The following is a 23,035-nucleotide window of genomic DNA, read 5'->3' as shown; positions in this document are numbered from 1 at the left end:
ACCATGAAATAGCCAAAACAGGGAAAAGGGACAGTCCATTAATTTGTTTAGTTCTGAACTTTCATTCAGGGACCTAGCATACTTCCAGGCTAAAAAGGAACAGAGTAGGCTGGGCGCGGTGGCTCATGGCTGTAATCCTAGTACTTTCAGAGGCTGAGGCAGGCAGATCACTTGAGGCCAGGAGTTCGAAACCAGCCTAGCCAATATGGAGAAACCCTGTCTCTATACTAAAAATACAAAAATTAGCCAGGCATAGTGGCGCATGCCGCAGTGAGCCAAGGTTGCACCACTGCACTCCAGCCTGGGTGACAGTGAGGTTCCGTCTCAAAACAAAACAAACAAAAAAAGTAACAGAGTAATAGCAATATTTGTATGCTCAGTGTTCAGATGGGATGTCTAGCTATACATCAATGATTGTTCGAAAGATGCTTGGGGCACAGACGGCGGTACTATCCTAAATTCAGGAGAACAGAACCACAGGGATTTGCAAAGTGATATTAGAGGAAAACAGTTGGTTGACTTTACCAACACTTTCTATTAAAAGCGTGGTCATGTTTTAAGAGTTTATAAAGATGTTAAAGACACCTGGGCCACCTGTTTCTTCTGGCCACAGACAAGCTATTTGAAGTGGGCTCTACTGCTTTATGATAGAGGACATGCTTTCCTCACTTTCCGCCCTCAGTAACTCTCCAATTTTAATTTCAACCTGCATTTCTGCCCATGCTGAGGACATGTAGGAATTCCTTGACTGCCAGCCTGAGGCGTGGCGTGGGGCACTTCAGGCTGCAGTCTGACTAAATTTGGCTCTGTGTTAATGCAGCCCGAGCCCTGAACCAGAGGTCTGGACACTAACTTTCATCTCCACCTGTGGAGCTTTATTCTCTTAAATTGGCAGTCACCATCCTCGTCAGCATGAAATCAGGGCTTGCAGGAGTTAAATCTGCTTGAAACTAACATCTGACACAACTTTAACAGAACAACCAAACCTGGTTAATCCAAATCACTTTGCAAACTCTGTATTTATTTGGATTAAAAAGCTTTAGATGAACAACAAAAAAATGATACATACATGTTATAAGACTAGTTACCACATAAACCTCAGATGATATGATACAGAAATTAGAATAAACCAAGTTTTAATCAGGTATGAAAACATTCAAGCTCAAAAGTCATCAACACCAATTTGGGGATTTTACAGAAATAGGTGCCCCTCTCAATTCTTCCTCATAGGAAGGGGAGAGTGGCTTAAAAAAACAACCAAAACAGTTAAAGGCCTTTTAAATCAGTTGGCTGACAAACATACTATTTTAAACCTATGTCCCCGCTGTCCCCCGGTTTGCAATATAAACAATTCTTCTCCACAGGAACTTACATTTTGAAAACATTTAGGCATTATACTTTCTAAGCCACATTACTACAGTTCCTAAAACTTATGAAAAAAAGATGTATAGTTTACTTGTACTTTCTTAAGTCAGAATTTTTTTTTTTGGTTTTTCTTTTTTGAAGACGGCTGACCTCAAATCTTATATCCTAAATATTAATGGATATCTCCCAAGTTAATATACAGAAAAACATGATTCTAAAATAAATACATAGGTTTTTTAAAAAAAAACTTAATTAGGGCCTGTCTAGTGGTGCCCTGGGCCAGTGCTGCACTGCTTTAGGGAAGCCCCTGGCTGGATCTATGTTTCCTATAGCACCTCTAGGCACTGGGAAGGAGCCTGGAGGAGAGCTCTGGCTTCTAATGATCCACTTGACCCCCAGTGAAGAGTTTTTTTAGAGGCTCCCCAAAGAAGTCTCATCCAGACTTTAAGGGAAATAAAATGAATGCATGAAATAAATAAATAATTTAACCACAACTAAATTTCATGTTCTTTGGTGTAATTTAAGGATGTCTAGAAACAAAAGAATCTGATTGCATTATACAGTCCATGATGATTCAGTTGCCCAAATAACCAGGAATTGAAGATTTATCTGACTCACTTTAACAATAAGGTATTGACACACTACTGCAATACATTTTTTTAAATTCAATATTATTTAAAATACTTGATGCAAATTGAAATCCAGTGGTTGACTAAAGGCAATTAAGTTAAAGGGCCTCCTGTATTTAAAGTATCTAGATACAAGAGACTTTTTTCCATTCTACACTCTTTTGCCCTCATGATTTAATAAGTACAGTAATTAAACAACTGGGTACTGATTCATAGCAGATTAAAAGGAAAAAAGCATCCTCTGAGAGTGACTCTCTCAGCTTATAAACATCAGTGGAAGCTCTACCACAATGGCAATCACCCAGTTACTATAACGCAGGTTTCAAAAACATGCCGCCAAGTGAAATAATGTTCCTACTGTCTGCCATCCTATGCTGCCTTCAAATGTTTATTATAGGGTCATATAAGAAAGACAGGGTCACCAAACCCAAGTGTTTGGGATCTGTAATGGTCTTTCTAGTGAGCATTTTATTAAATTATGATTCCCCTCTCCTGTAATTCAAAAGCACAAGCTAAATTTAAAAAATATTTTAGAAGGTATTAAATTTCTGGTTGAGAATTACAACAACATTGAAACTTAAAAGAAAAAAATACATCTGATAATGAGGAAATCAAGAATACTAAAACATACTTGTAAAAAATAAAGTAGAAGGCAATCAATCTACTCGTTCACAATTATGCTTCTTACACAGCTCATATCTAGTTACACACTCTCTTCCCCACGTTAGGTTAGGTGTTATGTTTAAAAATAAATCACCTCCATGCATACCTTAATGCTTTCTTCAAGATGAACTTCAATGTTTTTCAATGTAACAGGTTTAAAATGTTAAATCATCTGAAATTTATAGGCATAAATTGTGAATTCATTATAAATAGATCAAAATACCCTTAAACGTACCTGCCTAGACTAAACATACCTCAGGGTTGTGCACTTGTTCTGCAAAAATCACTGACACCACAGTCTAATTCATAGATGTCTAACTCAGCACAATCGAAAAAGTGCTTTTTCCCCTCCTAGTGTCCAGGAGGTACATTAGCTGCAGACAGATGCACAGCACTGATTACATATTTCTGTAGTGAGCCTCTGAGTTAATAGAGCAAATGTGCCATGTCTATTAAACATCTAAAACCTAAATAACCACCTTTCAAAGAAAGCACTTCATCTGTAAGAAACAGCTTTTGCAGAAAGTGGCTTAAGATATTCAGGCACATGAAACAAACACAAGTATACTCCCCTAAGATGTAAACTAGGACAAACTTCACATTTCATTATCAATTTAAACTAATCTGTAAACTCTTGTGTGTGTGTGTTTTTTCATTTTGTTCTTTTATATATATATATAAAAAAACCCAAACCAAAAAAACAAAAACCCCAAGCCAAGACAAAACCTCTAATGGTTTCAGTTCCATGGCAACAAGTAAAAAGATAAAACTCCAAGTCTACATATACAACCAATTATGAAACTGGTTTTAAACGAAGGAAACATATGCAAAAAAATCTTTGTGTATTTGATAAAGTCAACTTAATATAACAAACAAATTGAAATAGCTTATTAAAAGTGTCCTTATATAAAAATGGCCTTGTGATGTACAGTAAAATGCAATAAAAATTATCCTCCTTTGTTCCTTCCCCCCACCCCCAGTAACTAAAATGGCTACTGTTCCACAACTCTTTATGCTTCTATATAAAAGAAACCTAATGATGTGATTAAACATTTTCTAGGTTGTATGCTTGGCGAATGTTGAGGGTGTCCCGGAGCATCAAATCTCGAAGGCGCCAGAGGGCATCTGCCATGGTGGTGTGGGCCCCTTTGCTTTTCAGCCAGTGAGAGGGTAGGCGGCTCTCCTGTTCTTTTGACAAATGGACGTCGCGTCTTCGAGCTGAAAATTAAAGTACAGAGAGACAGAAATCGGAATTAGAAGTTGGCAAAATTTCCCTCAATTCTAAGGTCTGACAGACTTATTAAAACACAAAATATTGAATATTTATCAAATATTATGAATTTTAACTGCAGAATATTTCCAGGCACATTTCTTGTATCATTTTACTAGGCACTAAAAAATTTGATCATACATTTTTTCTTTTTTTTGAGATGGAGTCTCACTCTGTTGCCCTGGCTGGAGTGCAGTGGCGTGATCTCAGCTCACTGCAACCTCTACCTCCTGGGTTCAAGCGATTCTTCTGCCTCAGGCTCCAGAGTAGCTGGGATTACAGGAATCTGCCACCATGCCTGGCTGATTTTTGTATTTTTAGTAGAGACAGGGTTTCACCATGTTGGCCAGGCTGGTCTCAAACTCCTGACCTCAGGTGATCCTCCCAAAGTGCTGGGATTACAGGTGTGAGCCACTGTGCCCAGCCTGATCATTATTTTTTTGTAGGCATCCCTTATAGTTAATAATTACTTCAATGTTAATGAAAATTCCTAAAAAGGTAAACGTGAAGAAAGGGAAAACATACCTTCTACTCAAAAGAAATGAAATGAAATGCCCAAAGTTGGTTTAGAAATCAAGAACAAGTAGAAACTTCCAAACTCCTCTCCAGAAACTACACAAGTACTTCAGTATATACTGAAAATATACAAGTATGCTGAATTAAATGAATAACCTAAAAGGTTTCTAATATTTTTTTCCTTTTGTTAAACTGAGGTAAAATAGGTTTTTTTTCTTTTTTTTCTTTTAAGACAGAGTCTTATTCTGTCCCTCAGGCTGGAGTGTAGTGGTGTGATCTTGGCTCAGTGCAACCTCCACCTTCTGGGTTGGGTTCAAGTGAGTCTCATGCCTCAGCCTCCTAAGTAGCTGGGATTACAGGCGCCAGACACCACGCCCAGCTAATTTTTGCATTTTTAGTAGAGATGGGATTTCACCAGGTTGGCCAGGCCGGTCTTGATCTCCTGACCGCAAGTGATCCACCCGCCTCGACCTCCCAAAGTGCTGGGATTATAGGCATGAGCCACCGCTCCTGGCCTTCATCTGGCTAATTTTTATTTTTGTAGAGACGGGGTTTTGCCATGTTGCCCAAGCTAGTCTCAAACTCATGAACTCAATCCATCTGTCCACTTCAGCCTCCCAAAGTGGGAGCCACTGTGCCTGGCCAATAATTTTTAATTTACCCAATGCATCTATACTAATGTCCAAATGTCTGAAAAAAAAAAAAAAAAAAAAAAAAAAAAGAATATACTTAAAAAGATGGCAGTGATGTTTATGAGAAAACTAGGCTTTGAAATTTGGCCAAAAAAACTATTTTTAGGCAGGGCGCCGTGACTCACGCCTATAATCCCAGCTCTTTGGGAGCCCGAGGTGAGTGGATCACTTGAGGTCAGGAGTTCGAGACCAGCCTGGCCAAAATGGTGAAACCCCATCTCTACTAAAAATAAAAAAATTAGCAGGGCGTGGTGGCGAGCACCTGTAATTCCAGCTGCTCAGGAGGCTAAGGCACAAGAATTGCTTGAATCTGGGGGTCGGAGGTTGCAGTGAGCCGAAATTGTAGCACTGTACTCCAGCCTGGGCGACAGAGTGAGACTGTCTCAAAATAAAACAAACAAAAAAAAACCCCAAAACCATTTTCAGGCCAGGCACAGTGCCTCACACCTGTAATCCCAGCACTTTGAGAGGCTGAGGCAGGTGGATCACTTGAGGTCAAGAGTTTGAGATCAGCCTGGCCAATATGGTGAAACCTCACCTCTACTAAAAATATAAAAATTAGTCAGGTGAGGTGGCATGTGCCTGTAATCCCAGCTACTGGGGAGGCTGAGGCAGGAGAATCACTTGAACCTGGGAGGGGGAGATTGCAGTGAGCCAAGACCGTGCTACTGCACTCCAGCCTGGGCAACAGAGCGAGACCCTGTCTCAAAAACAGGACAAACCATTTTCAGTGTGTTATGTCAACATGCAAAGAAACTCCAAACCATTTATGAAATATATAATTCATTTTAATTGTATAAAAAAAGGGGTGTTTATTGTATGATATAATATGCTAACAGCAGTGAGACAGCTTTGAGGGAGCATGTATTTCACAAAGGTTTATTTAGAAGGAATCTCCTTACCTGCCAGTGTCTGATCCCACTTGCTAATGCTGTTGGACTCAGCACTGAGTCCTTCAATATATTTCAGGTAGGCCTCTGAGTGAAGAAGCCGCTGGGTCTTTGGTGGGGGAGCTACAAACATGGGTGTTGTTGGCTGCTGTATGACGGGGGGTCCAGCTGGATGTGGGCCGGGATATGGAGGTGGTGCTTGCTGCCCTGGAGGCCCCAAAACTCCCACCTGAAAGAGTATAGGACCACATGGTGAGGCAGAAAGAGACTGCATATGTTCTGAGAAGGATAACTCGAATTCTGTCAAGTCCTAGAAAATCAAACTGGGAAGCTCACCTGTTGTCCATATGGACTTCCACCTGGTGCTGGAGTCCCTGCCATAGGGGCCACTCCTTGGTTCATCACACCTATAATTCAGAATGCAGAGGCACAGTTAGAGGCTCTGGGTTGAAATGACTGAAAAACTGTCTGATGAGAAATGATGCCATTCATAATTCAAACTTATGTACCTCTGCCCTTGAATCTTTGTAGCTAGGAATCCTAAGCACCCCAACAGGATTTGAAGAGAAAGTTGTTTTGTTTCTAGGTACTTAAAGTATAATACTAGAACAATCTGTCAGATGTATATCAAGTATGGCTTAGAAATGATTTGAACCTTGCATAAAATTCTAGTATTTCTCTAGGTAAGCTATTGTCAGAATATACCTCTACATTCAAGAATACATCTCTACATTTCTTCTGACAACACATTCTCCTGCAACTGAAGCCTGTATTTAATTTCAGCAGGAATGGCACTGAATCAGGCTCAGCAGTAGGCAATGTGCTAGGACAGTAGGGACACAAGGGAAGAGGCTGTGGAAGTGCATAGTTAAATGAGCTTTGTGAAGGTTGAAGGCACAGCCTTGCTATCCCCTCCCAGACCATTAGGAGCTGGTTCTAACTGGAGTCACTAGTGTTGGCAGAGAGAGAACACTTCCATCTGATAGAGTAGCACTCTGAAACGGAATCATCTGAAGTGAAGTAACCTTGTTGCTATCACTTTAGATGCAAAATGACAAAGGAACAGAAAGACTTCATGGCCCTACTAGATTTGTACTATGTCCCTGATAGTAATTTTGTAAGCTTCCCTCAGTGAATGCTCATGAGCAATTGTTGTCTCACAGGCACAGCTGATAATAATGAGATGTCCTAAATTTAGGGTCAGAGGCTCTTTTGATTTCAGGGTGCATATCTGCTATTCTGATAAAATACAGAAATAGGCAAGGGATCCAGTTCATTAAAAACAAATAAACCTAAAACTGTGGTGAACTGTTCTTGAAAACTTAAATCCTGCTGCCTGTGTAGAAGAATCGAGAGGAGGTAACTTCATAGTGTATAGTCCCTTCGGATTAAAAATCGTGATATTCTGTCCAGGCAGGAGCAGCTCCTCATTCTAAAGTTCAGAACTGTTTCATGAATTTGCATGTCATCCTTGCCCCATGCTCTTCTCCATATTGTTCCAATTTTAGTGTATGTGCTGCTGAAGTGAGCACCAAGGTTCAGAAATGTTAAATGCCACTTCCAGGAAGCGTAAGAAAGCCTCTTATTTGTTAGAAAATAACAAGTAAAAAAGCTTCTGTTTAAAAAGCAGGGAGTTTTATATTCCAGGTACCCAGATGTCCACCCGGATCACCAAAGTAGGATCCTGATGATTATTCGTGAATGAATGAAGAGGTTGTGGTGGGTAAGCTGGTGCTCCAGCAATATATTATTAACCTCTGTGTCCATCACCTCCCTGTGCCCGGGACACTCACCCACCTTAGACTCCACAACACGGTGTGGCTCCCTAAACTGTGTGAATCACTGCTTTGCAGGGCAGCACAAACAAATCAGCAAACTCTTCTGCTTCCTCTATTGACAAATGCCATGCCGGGACAGCTGGTGAGAATGTGAGCTGAGTCACCAGAAGAGCTCAATGAATCCCCTACTCCTCTAAGCCTGCTCAGACATGTGCATTTGTAGGCACTAATAGGGGGACTTCCCTGACTCCTTGCTTCTTTTTTTTTTTATTTAAGTAAAATAGATACGGGGTTTCACCATGTTGCCCACTGGTCTTGAACTCCTGAGCTCAAAGCAATCCTCCCAGTTCAGCCTCAAAAAGTGTCCGGTCATGCCTCCTCAATTCTTTTTTTTTTGAGATGGAGTATCGCTCTGTCGCCCCGGCTGGAGTGCAGTGGCTGGATCTCAGCTCACTGCAAGCTCCGCCTCAGCGCCCGCCACCTCGCCCGGCTAGTTTTTTTTTTTGTATTTTTTAGTAGAGACGGGGTTTCACCGGGTTAGCCAGGATGGTCTCGATCTCCTGACCTCGTGATCTGCCCATCTCGGCCTCCCAAAGTGCTGGGATTACAGGCTTGAGCCACCACGCCCGGCCATGCCTCCTCAATTCTAAGCAGGTGTGTTGGGCTTCCCGCATATTGAATTTAGAATTTCAGGAAGGGGGAAAGGAAGACAGCTATGTCCCAACACCCACCAAAAGACATCTGCAACCTAGAGGGTACTGGTGTTAGACATGGCTCCCACTAAGTGCACCTAGAAGGTGTCAACTCTAGCCTGGTCTTACTGGCTCAGTGATACCCTCTTTCAAGGTGAGAGGGCAAAAAATTAAGGCCAAGTCTACCTGCTACATGGGAACTTATGACTGACTCCTGCTGCAACAGCAATTCACACAGTCCACTGTTTTCGTATGAAGCACCTAACCCTACAAACACTTCCTCCTCTGGGAACACCTGGAGCAAATGCTTCTGTGGAATTATGGCTATATTCTAAGCAACACTCACAAAGAGTGTGGCTGGAGGCTCCAGACCAGGCCACCAAGTTTGCTCACCCTGCACACTGCTGGGTGCATGATCCAAAGCATCATTTGGTACCCTGCAAAACCCTATCACTGGTAGGTCTAACAGTGGTACAAGCAAATTTAACAAGTTTCCACCCACATTTTACCATCTGGGTTGGGCCCTTAGCCGATGTTTTAGGTAATGGACCAAATGCTTTCTGAGTCTTCCAAAGGTCACATTCCCTCCATCCCGATTACTAGCTAAGAGTTCTTTTGCATATGATGGCGATTAATATGGGAACATGTGATTTTCCTTTCATTCAGGTTTTCTTTAAAATAATCTTTCAACTTGCTAATTCACATTTTAAAGTGAAAATGAATATAGCTATTTCTGGAATCCATTTATATATTTCTATGTAAAAGAACTTCTAAGAACTTCTAAGCTTCTGTTGACAGAAAAACCAATATCTACAGCTAGGGGGGTAGGCTAGGCTGTTCTTTAATGTCAGGTCTTTTTTTTTTTTTTTTTTTTTTTTTTTTTTTTTTTTTTTTTTTTTTTTTTGAGACAGGTCTCACTTTGTCGCTCAGGCTGGAGTGCAGTGGTGCGATCACCACTCACTGTAGCCTCAGTCTTCCCAGGCTCAGGTAATTCTCCCACCTCAGCCTCCTCAGTAGCTGGGACTACAGGCACATGCACCACACCTGGCTAATTTTTCCCTTTCTTTTTTTTGAGACGGAGTCTTGCTGTCGTTCAGGCTGGAGTGTAGTGGTGCAATCTCGGCTCACTGGAACATCTGCCTCCCGGGTTCAAGTGATTCTTCTGCCTCAGCCTCTCGAGTAGCTGGGACTACAGGCGCTCCCCAACCAGACCCAGCTACTTTTGTATTTTTAGTAGAGACAGAGTTTCACCATACTAGTCAGGCTGGTCTCGAACTCCTGATCTCAAGTGATCCGCCCACCTCGGCCTCCCAAAGTGCTGGGATTACAGGCATGAGCCACCATGCCCGGCCTAACACCTGGCTAATTTTTATAGAGATGGGGTCTCACCAGGTTGCCCAGGCTGGTCTTGAACTCCTGGGCTCAAGTGATCCACCTTCCTCACTCTCTGAAAGTGCTGGGATTACAGGCATGAGCCACTACACCCAGCATGTCATGCCTCTTAGGGAACTTACATACAGAAAACTATTTCAGTGAAAATTCATTCCCTCCCTGCTTTTTGTTCCTAAGACAGACTGAGTGAAAGATTTCTGAAGAGTTCTACATTAGCAGCTCTGCAATCCCCTTAGAAAGGCTGCCTGAGGAGCCTGGAAGGAGATGGAACAATACTCTATACCCTGTGAGATAAGAATTGCACCAGAGGGAGAAATGCAACTCAGGGTCAAAAAGTGCTTTTATATGTTACTCTGAACTAGCAATTTGGGAAACTTCATTCACTGATAAAAGGGCACAGCCTTTTAGGCTGTCTGGCTTTTCAAGGACATGTCAAATTAGTTGAGTAATTATCAATAGAGTATGCCTCTTGTCCCTTGGTTTGCTGAGTCTGGCCTCCGCCATGTGTCCTGTGCTGCTGCCAGCAGCCAGGTGCACAAGGGCACAAGTGCTGGGCCACCTGCTCAATGCACAGGACATGCCCTGTTGCTGACACCCTTGGGATTCTCAGGGAGGGGAGGCCTGGCCACAGTGGGCCACGGGTGCCTCCTGGAACAACTGGTTGAAAGAGGAAAAAGAGAATATGAAGATGAGATTAATGAGTGAATGAGGATGAAGTTCTTACCCGGTGGTGGGATGCCCGGGAGGCCAGGCACACCTGGCGGAAGATGGTGGGGTGGAGGCCCCCCAGGGTGAAGTGGCTGCATGCTGCCCATGCTAACAAGGCCATCAACTGGGCCCTGCAAAGGTGGAAGGCCTGGCGGATAGCCACCCATCATGCCTTGAAGGACACAACAAATTTCAGACATGCATCATTAACATGCAACATGAGCTAAGTAATAACAACTACCCCCCACATGCACTACCAATGAATAAAGCACCCTTAGTACTGCATGATATAACAGCAATTAGTGCAATTATTTTGTTGCAATAAAGAACAAAATAAAAAGTTACAAATATGAGACCCAACATTTTGGGATGAATTAGTACTTAGTACACTATTATTTGTAGTTATTTTCCCTGGGGTAAATATGCTGCATGTTTTCATTTAAATAATAGTAAAGAGTTCTAGTAACAGCCTTCCCAAGGTCATAATTATTGCAAGCTGTTCAAACAGCGTGACCAGTTCTGCTGACTGCAATTCTAACTGAATAGTATGAACCCCATCATTCCACTCTGCCCACACTCATATGCCTATCATGGGTACACATGAGGGGAAATAGGAATGGAGGGAAATGAGGCGCATAGTCCTGATCACAAAGCATGGTTCTCCAGCTTGGGGGCAGGAATTGTTTAAGACTTCTACATCTACTCCTCCTTTCTAGCCTTACCACTGCTGGTAAGAATGGATTGTGCTTGGGCTTGAGCTGGGGAACAGCTTCTGAGAACCATCACAGTAAATGATATTTCATTCTTTAGATCTAAAAATGTGATAAAGATAAAACCTAAACCCTCCCAAGCCAACCAAGCCCAGGTCACTCAGGAGCCTACACACGGAGGAATGGCTGGAGAATCAGGCTCTGCTGATACCAGAAAATGCCAAATGCTATTAGTCTCAAGCTCAAATGTCCTCATATAAACCTTAACAGGGAGCATTTCAATTTGAGGTACACAATTTCTGTGAACAGAGGCTTTTATTCCTTTATTTTCAAACTGTACCTACACATGACAAAATATTTTCCACTGGCTAGAGAAGAGTTTCAGCAAACAAGTATTTTTGGCAGAAGGAATAAATTTAAGAAAAAAATTCAAAATGTCAAGGACTCACCTATCAAAAGACCTTTAAAACCACATGGCATTTTTTTTAAAACAAGAAAAACAACTTGACTTTTCTGGGATTTGTAATGATCATGATGAACAAGAACACAAAGCTCCCCACAAAAAGGAATCACCTTTGGTCACGGCTTCTTGCAAAGGGAGGGTTGAGGGACTGGTGCCAAACCTCATTTTTATTAAATACTCTTTGTAGAGGGACTCTGTCAAACAGTGGAAAACTTCAGATTCTGAGAATTTTACTCTTGGACTTTCCCTGAAGATTTCAAAGATATTTATTTATAAAAGTTTAGTCTTTTAAGGCTATGAAATTACTAAAAATTCTGAGATCGATTCACCCTGCTTCACTAGTCATACCTAAGCTGACTGACAAACTTACAATTACATAAACCAAATTACAAAAATTTGAATAATAATCTCTCTATACATAAGATTATGAGTTTTCATTTCTTTTTAAATGAAGAGTTCAGAGAGTAAAAACTACTTGTGAACAGACACCATCATCTTAATTAAACATGAAGAGATCCAATGCTACCAATCTTTTAACCACACCACCAGTTACAGCTTTTAGGGTTAAGTAGGTGGGAAATTTAAGGATGTTAAAAGGCTTTGCTTTCAATTACAAAAGCCCATCTGAACGCAGCCTTCACGGGCTGTGGTTGAAGAAATTATTAAGAACTGAAAGACATGACACTTGTCTTCATTAAACTGTACTTCGGCATTTATTATCCCAGTCACATGTGTTCAAATGAGCTTCAATGCTTGTAAGCAAAGCTGGTCTCAAGACAGCAACAAGGCTAATAAGTAAGACTCAGGCCCTAAGAAACCTGTAAAACCATGAAAAGTCACCCTCTTAGCTGCAGAGTTCCCCCTGAGGACCAAAGAGTGGTTACTGTAGAAAATGCTTGCTTTTCACTCCCAGGGCCCAGAAGTCTAGACAGCACACCCTAAACAATGGAGCAGGGGCTTTCTAGAGGGACCACCTTCCTCATCCATAGAGTTCTATAATGTTCTTCCCCAACAGGGAGCTAAAATGCTGCAGCTGCTGTTTTTTTTTTTTAATTGTTTTTAGCTGTTTGTATTTATTTTAATGTGTCCCTGGGTTTTGAAGTCAAGGGCACAGTGCCACAACGTCACACACTGAATAGAACAAAACAGGATGTCAATGAGGGAATTCTAACTTTCGAAGTCCCCATGTTCAAGGCCTGATTTCTAAAAACCTCTGGAACCCCATTAACCAAAATGGGCCATGGAATAGAGCAGGCGATTATGAGATTTGTTAGATCAACATCAGTTACACTGAAAGTACTGAAAGCCATGATTCAGATGTGCTTTGGCGAGTGCAACTGCTGAGTTCAGCGACAGTGCATTTGAGAACTTGCCATCACAAAAGTTAGGAGCGACAATGGAAAAGTTGTCCTATGCTACTCCTCCTTAAAAGCAAAACGAAACAGCAAAACAGCATCCCAACAAGCCTGCCTTGAACAACACTATCTTGGACTTCCTGTGAAAGAGGTCAGACTGCTTGCTTAAGAAGAAACACAGGTGGCTTGTACAGACCTCACCAGGATTGGAGAGATCTCAAAGAAGGGGCCCGAGAAGTGGTCTGCAGGCTTCTCATTGGAGACATGTCAGACAAAGATATTCAATTCAAGAAGAGTCAAATTTGCTATGGCTACCAGAACCAGAGACAACACACACAAGCAAACCACATTCATCATTTTCTTTTTCTTTTTCTTTTTTTTTAAATATGTGACTGGGATACTAACAGAAAATGCAGTTTAATGTAATTAAATAGAAAAGCATTACAGAGTGGGCACAATGAATTGAATAAGGACTTTGTATTCTATTTAGCAGTCATGCACATTGGTGACCAAGAAAGGATTTACAATTCATTGTCAAAAAATCCTTTTAAATGGTCAGTCTTTTAAGGATGGCTGCAGCAGAACAAGGCAAACTGAATACTGGAATGAGACGGGAAAATCAACACCACCTAAAGACTGGTTTTGTGTTTTCTCTTGGGAGTCCCTCTAGAACAGAATTCAGGGTCTATTTTCATATTTTCTGCTATAGTGCTCTATCAAGAGCAGTCTGGGGTGGAGAACATCACCAGACCATGCCCATAGCCAGGGAAGAACTGCTCCCTACCAATTACCAGGGTTGGGCCCAGGGCCCATTTCTGGGTCAGAAGGGAGGCATTGCCCATATGGGAAAGGCAATATAGGACAACACGGATGACTTCAAACTTTGAATCTGTCATGAGAAAAGGCAATAGACTGTGGCCTACTCCTTATTGGAGAAAAAAAAAATGAAGGAATTTCTTAAAGTGGAAAAAAATGGTCTTAGCTCCTGTTTTTACCTGCAACAGGTGTCAACTGCTGATTGAGCATCCCCATTGGTGTTGGTGGTGGCACCACCCCATGAGAGCCCCACAGGGGTGCCTGCTCGGGGAGAAGCACTCGGCTGCTGTTGCTGTGCTGCTCGCTCTCTCTCCTGCTGCTCAGCAACTTTAGCTGCCCGCTCTGTAAAGGCATTTCAGATTTTCAATTCTGTTTTTAACCCAGGAATTCAAAATACCATCCATTGCATTCAACAGGACTAGTAAAAACACAGGCAACAGTTCTGTCTCAATGGAAGGAACAGTAGATGACTAGTCTCAACACAGGAGGAGTCGGGCCGATTTCACTTGGTAACCTAGAGTCCAGCTTTCCTATCCCATCTTGAGAACTGGTCTGCAAAGATTTCAAGAATGTTAAGACTGCAACACACATTCAGAAAGCACAGGTTTTATGTAAACACGTCACCAGCATAACCACCATGGTTAATCTCACGAGGCACCCTGAAGATGAGAAGCGCTACCATTATTCTAGTATTAATAGCATTACAGATTATTTATAATTTCAACATGAAGCAATTCCATGGCCCATTATAATTTTTGGTACAATTGTTACTTACTATATATATTTCCTGATTCTTTGTACCCAATTTTACTTAGATTTGAGGACTCATCATGAGTGTCATGGGGTTTAGCAGCTGAAGAAAATTAACTCTGTAAGGGAAAAGTAGCTGACTGCCTCCTTCAGAAGGTTTTAGGGAAACAACTAATTTCTACATTCTAATGAAGCAAAGAAGTCATGTTTAATAAACCCCAAAGGGAAAAAATGCATTATACTTCAGGCTACAATCATCAGAAGCAGAGAATTATATATACGCGTATGTAGCAATGGACAATGTACTGAAAGAACCAGGTTTCCTGAAGCTGAGCACTTCAATACTGACCATAAACCACCCTAAGTCAATGAAAATTCCAGAACCCCTCTTATTTCATTCAAAATGCAAAAGGAGCATTTGCTGTGGCAGTTCTGGGCCGTAGAATACATCCTGCTACCTCCCCACTCCCGGCCCTGAGCTACTCTGTTTGCATCTCCAGAGCCGGGAGCTCCAATGATCATGTTTGCAGTCTTTTTGGGAGCTAGCAAACTGAATCCCTACTGAAGAACTCCTGAAATGTTGTATTTCCAAAGCTCCCACCATACAGGGTTTCTTGTCTCACCATTCATAAATAGAAGATCCCCACTCATCACATAGGCAAATGGAGGCTGGGAGACAGGCAGTCACTTGTCCAAGGATATACAGAGAACCAGCAACCTATGGCCCTAACTCCTGATATCACACTCCAACTGCCACACATAAACCCTCCAACATGGAACTCAACACCACTGATTTGAGGAGGGAGAAAACAGCTCAAGGTCATATAGCTTTACAGAGAATCAAGAAGCTACAGCTCCAGTCCTGCTTTAAGAATATGAAAGTCAAGTAATTAAAGGCCTCTTGGCTATGACAGAGTTGCCTGCATAGCCTTATCATCACTAAGACTGTCCTAGTTTACAGACCCTTTGTACAACGAGTATGAGAGAAGAAGGCCATTTGAACAAACTATTTACTTGAGATAGCAGTAAAAAAAAAAAAAAAAAAAATCGACCTAGGGTCCCACTTCAAATTCTAGTATTTTCATTATACAAGTGACACAGTAAAGTGGGAAAGCAAAAAAATGAAATGGAAAAAAAAATAAATAAATAAGGCCTATGGATTGAATATTGGACTGGCTACCCAAACTCCAAACTCCAAACTTTGGGTTTTGAATTCAACGAGAGAAAACATCAAAAGTTCAGATTTTATGTCTCAGGTAGATGCTGCTGAGTCATATAACTCCCCCCTCACTAGGTTCTCTCTCACTTTCAGACTCCTCTTTGAATTTGGAAGAATGTTCCAGACGCCATCACCTCTCCCTGTCTTCAGTCCTACTCCAGTGTTTTTACCTTCACAGTATCTTCAGGTATCTCTCTCCTGCTCACACTAAATAACCAGCCACCCAGCATGGCTTCATTTGCCTTGCTGCTGCTGCTGCTGCTGCTGCTGCTGTGTTGCTCGTTCAGCAATATCCATGTGAGTTTAATTTCCAACACTCCTCCAGCTCAGTGGTATAGTAGGTCTTAACTTTCAATTAGGTCAGAAATATCAAAGCTCCACAAAGTTCTAGGTTCTTATGGAACTGACTAGGGTTTTTCAAAGAATATTCTGCAAAATATTAGTTCTTTAGGATATTCATAGGTACTACATAAATACCTAGTCAAATTTCAGAAAATGCCAGATAATATAAAACAGGTTATTTACCGGCGGTCTTAAAGTCTTTAATATGGGAATATGCGTGTTGTATGAAAGGAGTGAAGGTGAGCACTCCCCTTGATAAGGATAGAAGAGGGCCTCGGGCCTGACAACACACATATAGGAATATGCACCATAAGTTTCCACGAGAGAGAGTTTGGAATGCTTCTCAAACTGGTTTTGCCACAGAATGTTTTCTGGCTAAACAGCTTGCAGGATTAGGATTCTCTGCAGAAGATCCTTGGAGAAGTCTGTCAGATAATTTCATAGTAATCAATCAATCATAATAAATGATTTTTTTTTCTTAAAGAAGTTTCTTTGGAGACTTCATAAATTTTAATAAAAGGGGCAGCCTAAATAATTAATTTATGTTTGCCAGAAAATAACAGAACTGTACCACCTAAGAAGAGTAGTGGTTGACCACTGTAGAGAGGAGCTCTAAACTGGCAAAATGAACCAATATATAAAATTCCAGATGGAAAAAATACAGCTCAAAGGGCAATAGTACTGCCTAATCTAATGTTTACTACTAATTTCTTTACTAAATCCATGTATGATATTAAAACAAAACAAAACCCAACAACAAAAAACAAAAAGTCTCAAGTATTTGTCTCTAAATGGCTAAGAACCACCAAATTCTTGAATGATAGCTCATTGCCCAAAGTGATTTAATTAGAATAAAAGGAAAATAAAGGCAGTTGAGCTTTACAAAAAAGACCCAAATACCTTAGAAGTAGCTATGAATACAGACACAGTATAGGCCAGGACTGACCTAGGAAACGAAGCACTTTGGCAAAGACTCAGCCTGAAGTTTAAATATGTGGCTTACCAAGAGCTGTAACAGAAGATCACTGATTTTAAGAGGCCCTTTTCAGATGAATTTTAATTAAAATTATATTTAACATCATTGTGCAATCATTCCCTAGCTCAACATGTGTGCTTACAGGGCTCAATGAAAGAAAAAATCATGCAATTTTTAGTAGCAAAATATTTTGGAGAAATTTGCAGGGGAAAATACAACACCAGGATCAGAGGCCAAGTCAGGGGCAGTGCTCTGCTCAGTCAGGACAAGGCTGGCATCTAAAATGGTTGGGTGCCATTTAGAACTGTCCCCAAAATAAAGTTCATGTGCAAGTGGTAAGAACAAGAGTAAAACCTGTCTGCACGCGTGCATTCCTGAAACACCCCCTTGCTTTGAAAGACAGTTGTGCCTAGGCTCTATTTACCTTCATATTCTGCTTTCTTGGCTGTCTCAAGATTTCTCCATTCTGTCCCCACGAGGCGGCTGAGCTCCCCGAAAGAGTAGTCTGGGTGTTGGGCCTTAATCACAGCCCTCATCTCACTGCTGAACAGGATGTAGCCACTCATGTTGATTTTCCGTTTGGAGCCTTCCTTCTTTGCACTGCCTTTGGCAGACTTTGGGGTAGACTGTAAGACAGAAAGGTCTTATGGTGCATCAAAACATTACATTTGGTTAACTGCTCAAAATCTCAGAAGCCAGCTGGCTCACGTCTGTAATCCCAGCTCTTTGTGAGGCTGAGGCGGGCGGATCACGAGGTCAAGAGATTGAGACCATCCTGGCTAACACAGTGAAACCCCGTGTCTACTAAAAAAAAAACACAAAAAGCCAGGCGTGGTGGCAGATGCCTGTAGCCCCAGCTACTCAGGAGGCTGAGGCAGGAGAATGGCGTGAACCGGGGAGGCGGAGTTTGCAGTGAGCCGAGACCGTGCCACTGTACTTAAATTTCAGAAGCCAGGAACATGTGATTCAATAGTTACTGCTTTACTGACGTGTTTGGTTCACAGCTGGCTATTTTCTTGGTCAAAACACTCCTCTTCCTTACCTATTACCATGTAAGAAATAAATGAAAGTTTTGCTGAATTCCATGGCTGCAATCTGTAATGGTGACCTCACAATTAAGTCTTGAGAAAATTCTTTTTTTTTTTTTATATAGGGTCTTGCTCTGTCACCACGCTGGAGTACAGTGGTGTAATCACAGCTCACTGCAGCCTTGATCTCCCAGGCTCAAGTGATTCTCCTGTCTCAGCCTGCTGAGTAGCTGGGACTACAGGTGTGCATCACCATGCCTGACTAATTTTTTTTTTTTTTTGAGACAGAGTCTTGCTGTCGCCCAGACTGGAGTGCAGTGGCCGGATCTCAGCTCACTGCAAGCTCCGTCTCCCAGGTTTACGCCATTCTCCTGCCTCAGCCTCCCAAGTAGGTGGGACTACAGGTGCCCGCCATCTCACCCAGCTAGTTTTTTTTGTATTTTTTAGTAGAGATGGGGTTTCACAATGTTAGCCAGGATGGTCTCAATCTCCTGACCTCGTGATCCACCTGTCTCGGCCTCCCAAAGTGCTGGGATTACAGGCTTGAGCCACTGTGCCCGGCCTACTAATTTTTAAAGTTTTTAGTAGAGATAGATGAGATTTCACTATGTTGCCCAATCTGGTCTTGAACTCCTGAGCTCAAATGATCCTCCTGCCTTGGCCTCCCAAAGTGCTGGGATTAGAGACATGAGCCACCATGCCTGGTCAAGTCTTGTAAAAATTCTGAATGAGAAAAAAATAAACCAACAGAGATCACCTCAACCAAAAGATAAGGTCCTACATAAGGAGAGATTAAAAAGACATGGGTAATAAAAGCTAAAGACAAACGGGGTGATGTTGCTCCTTATTGCTTTTCTTCAGCACAAGGAAGAGTCTTCTGACTAAGCCTACCATTAAAATAGCTATGAAAATGTAAAGATATTAATTTTAAATTAATGGTATTAATATAATTATTAATGGGATAATGACATAATTTTTGTCAATTAAAAATAAATGAGTAAATCATGGCACTGACAAATTAAAAACTTCCTTCCTGTAGAATTCTAAGTTAAAGCTCACATATGGAGGGGCTGGATGTCACTTTACTTTGGTTTTGAGTCTGCTGCAAACCAAAGGTGGTAATAAGACAAGTACCAGGAACTTGTCACCTTCACCTGTGGGGGTGTGTAGGGCATGAGGTCCAGCTCACTGGCCAGGGGGGTCTGAAGTTGAGGTAGAGAAGGAGGTTCAATGACCTCACTATCTTCTTCACCCATCTCTTCAATATCATCATCTCCACCTTCTAACTCAGCAAATTTAGCTTCTAGCAACTGGATCTTCTTTTCCAATAAAGGTGATGGCTCCTTCTGAGGAACAATTGGTTTTCTGAAAAAAGTGACATAAAAAACCTAAAATCACCTAATGCCCCTCCGGAATGAGCTGGAAAGCAGTGTTCCACCTTAACAACTACAAGTGACTTCTGCAATCTGCAATATATGCTCTAAAGGCAGCATGGAAAGACTTTAAATGTGTGTTTATGAAATTACTTCTACTTAGAGATGTTTGTTTTTAAATAATTATGCTGAATATCCACAAAAGCATTGTGTCCAAAGTTGGGATCTAGTTGCCTATATACAGCAAAAAAGAGTTTTCATAATCTGTGGAACTGAGAAATCTCCTAACAGACAGGATATAAACCAGAACCAAGTGTTTCTGCCTCATTCCACAATTACTGGAGTCTACACCAAGGGCACTATTAGAGCAGCTACCAGGTCCCAGCAGATTATGAAGTCTTTCCTTTAATCTTTAACTGAATAAATATTTTCTATTTGAAATATTTACTACTCTAGTTTAAGATCTAATAAAAAATTAAAAACACTAGACTACACTATATTGGTATCAGTTAATGGAAGTGCTCTTTTTTCCTTAGTTTTTCAAGCTTTACCTGAAGTAGTAAATTTCATCATCTACCACTTTAGCAGAGAGTGAAAACCTCTTCAATCCTTTGAATTTCTTCATCTGCTTGTCACTCTCATTGTAGCGGCTCTCACAAAGCAGAATGTCATTTTCTGGTATTTCAGTTGGCCTGCAGGAGAGGAAGTCCTTGAATGACAACACAGCACACTTTCCTGAAAGAGAAAATTAGGAAGAAATTAAAGGAGTAAACTGTGGTCATAGTTAGTAATTGTTTTATTATTTTTGGATGAATACATTCATATAATTAAAAATTTAAAAGACATGAAAGGGGCTAGGCACGGTGGCTTACACCTGTAATCCCAGCACTTTGAGAGGCTGAGGTGGGCAGATCTCTTGAGCTCAGGAGTTTGAGACCAGCCTAGGCAACACAGTGAGACCCCCAACTTCTACAAAAAATATAAAAAATTAGCTGGGTGTGGTGGTGCATGCCTGTAGTCCCAGCTACTTGGGAGGCTGAGGTGGGAATCATCTGAGTCAGGGAAGTCTGAGTCTGAGGCTACCGTGAGCTGTGATTGCACTACTGCATTCCAGCCTGGGTGATAGAGTGAGACCCTATGTCAAGAAAGAAAAAAAAAAAAAAAAAAAAGACATAAAACGATATGTACTGGCATAAGGATAGAATATAAGATCAACAAAATAGAACTGGAAGTGTAGAAATAAACCAATGTAATAGGGCTTTTATGGGCAAGTGATTTTTAATAAGGGTTCCAAGACAATTCAATGGGGGAAAGAATACTCTTTTCAACAGATGGTACAGTAACAGGACAAGTGGATTTCCACCTCTGCACATGAATGCAGTTGAATTCCTACCTCCTATCATATATAAAAATTAATTTGGCCAGGTGCAGTGGCTCATGCCTGTAATCCCAGTACTTTGGAGAAGTTGAGGCAGGCGAATCATGAGGTCAAGAGATCGAGACCATCCTGGCCAACATGATGAAACCCCCATCTCTACTAAAATACAAAATTAGCTGGGCGTGGTGGCATGCAACTGTAGTCCCAGCTACTCAGGAGGCTGAGGCAGGAAAATTGCTTGAACCTGGGAGGCGGAGGTTGCAGGGAGCTAAGATGATGCCACTGCATTCCAGCCTGAGCGAAGGAGCGAGACTCCGTCTAAAAAAAAAAAAATTAATTCAAAATGGGCTGGGTGCAGTGGCTCACGTCTGTAATCCCAGCCCTTTGGGAGGCCAAGGTGGGTGGATCACCTGAGGTCAGGAGTTCGAGACCAGCCTGACCAACATGATGAAACTTCGTCTCTACTAAAAACACAAAAAAATTAGCTGGGCGTGGTGGTGCGATCCTGTAAGCCCAGTTACTCGGGAGGTTAAGGCAGGAGAATTGCTTGAACCCAGGAGGCAGAGGCTGCAGTGAGCCAAGAGCACCCCACTGCACTCCAGCAGTGGTAGCGGAGCGGGACTCAGTCTCAAAAAAAAAAAAAAAAAAAAAAAAAAAAAAAAAAAAAGGGGGTTTTTACAAAATAAAAAATTTTTGTCCCCAAAAAAAAAAAAAAAAAAAAAAAAAAAAAAAAAAAAAAAAGGGGTTTTATCAAAATTAAGAACTTCTGTGCTCCAAAGGATACTATAAAAGAAGTGAAAAGATAAGCCATAGAAAAAAATATTTGCAAATCATATATCTAGTAAGAGTCTAGTATATAGAATATATATTTCTACAACTCAACATTAAGACAAATACATAACCCAATTAAAAAATGTGCAAAAGATATAAATTGACATGTCTCTAAAAAAAGACATACAAATGTCCAATAGGCACATGAAACAATGCTTAACATCATTCATCATTAGGGAAATGCAAATCAAAACGGCAATGAAATACTACTTCACACCCCATTAAGATGCCTGTATTAAAAAAAAACCCAAAACAGAAAATAACAAGTGGTGGCAAGGATGTGAAGAAAATGGAACCCTTATATCTTGGTGGGACTGTAAAACGGTGCAGCTGCTGTGGAAAATAGTTAGGCAGTTGCTCCAAAAAGTTAAACACTGAGTTACCATAAGACCTAGCAATTCTATTTCTAGGTATATATCTAAAAGAAATCAGAGAATCAAATACTTACTTGTACACCACTGATAAGAGCACTTTTACTCACAATAGCTAAAATGTGAAAACAACCTACATGTCCATTAACAGATGTAGTATACATATAATGGAATATACAGCCTTAGGAATAAAATTCTGATATACGGTATAACATGGATAAGCCTTGAAAACATTATGCTAAATACGCCAGATACAAAGGGACAAATATTGCATGATTCTACTTACACACAGTATCTAGAATAGGCAAAATTCATGAACAAAAAGTAGAACAGAGATTCCTAGGGCCAGGGGGAAGGGGGAAATAAAGAGTTGTTTAACGGGTACAAAGTTTTTATTTGGGATAACGAAAAAATTCTAGAAATGAACAGTGGCAAAGGACTTAAAGCCACTGAACTGTGTATTTACAAATAGTTAAGGCTGGGCATGGTAATCCTAGCACTTTGGGAGGCCAAGGCGGGCGGATCACCTGAGGTCAGGAGTTTGAGACCAGCACCACCAACATGGCGAAACCCCGTCTCTACTAAAAATACAAAAATTAGCCAGGCGTGGTGGCATGCACCTGTAATCCCTGTTACTCAGGAGGCTGAGGCAGGAGAATCACTTGAACCTGGGAGGCAGAGATTGTGGGCAGCCGAGACTGTGCCACTGACTCCAGCCTGGGTTACAGAAAAAGACTCCATCTCAAAAAAAAAAAAAAAAAAAAAAAAAAAAAAAAAAAAAAAAAAAAAAAAAAAACCCACTGACTACTTGGAAAAAAACCAAAAAAA

General features: G+C 41.1%; 1 protein-coding gene across 1 annotated transcript in view; it reads right to left on the bottom strand.

The window, feature by feature from the left end:
• Positions 1-1,000: 1,000 nt before the first annotated feature.
• The window catches only part of PBRM1 (polybromo 1), a 154,888-nt gene continuing 132,853 nt past the window's right edge, over positions 1,001-23,035 (bottom strand). The window contains 7 exon segments of the mRNA XM_017862427.1: positions 1,001-3,875; positions 6,038-6,254; positions 6,362-6,432; positions 10,612-10,767; positions 17,651-17,852; positions 19,409-19,619; positions 20,179-20,362. Of these exon segments, the coding sequence (XP_017717916.1) occupies positions 3,703-3,875; positions 6,038-6,254; positions 6,362-6,432; positions 10,612-10,767; positions 17,651-17,852; positions 19,409-19,619; positions 20,179-20,362 (1,214 nt within the window). The 3' untranslated portion in view covers positions 1,001-3,702.

The sequence above is a fragment of the Rhinopithecus bieti genome, unplaced genomic scaffold, assembly GCF_001698545.2.
Source record: "Rhinopithecus bieti isolate Rb0 unplaced genomic scaffold, ASM169854v2 scaffold_64314, whole genome shotgun sequence".
NCBI classification, from domain to species: domain Eukaryota; kingdom Metazoa; phylum Chordata; class Mammalia; order Primates; family Cercopithecidae; genus Rhinopithecus; species Rhinopithecus bieti.
This window is presented reverse-complemented; position numbering and strand designations above follow the sequence as displayed.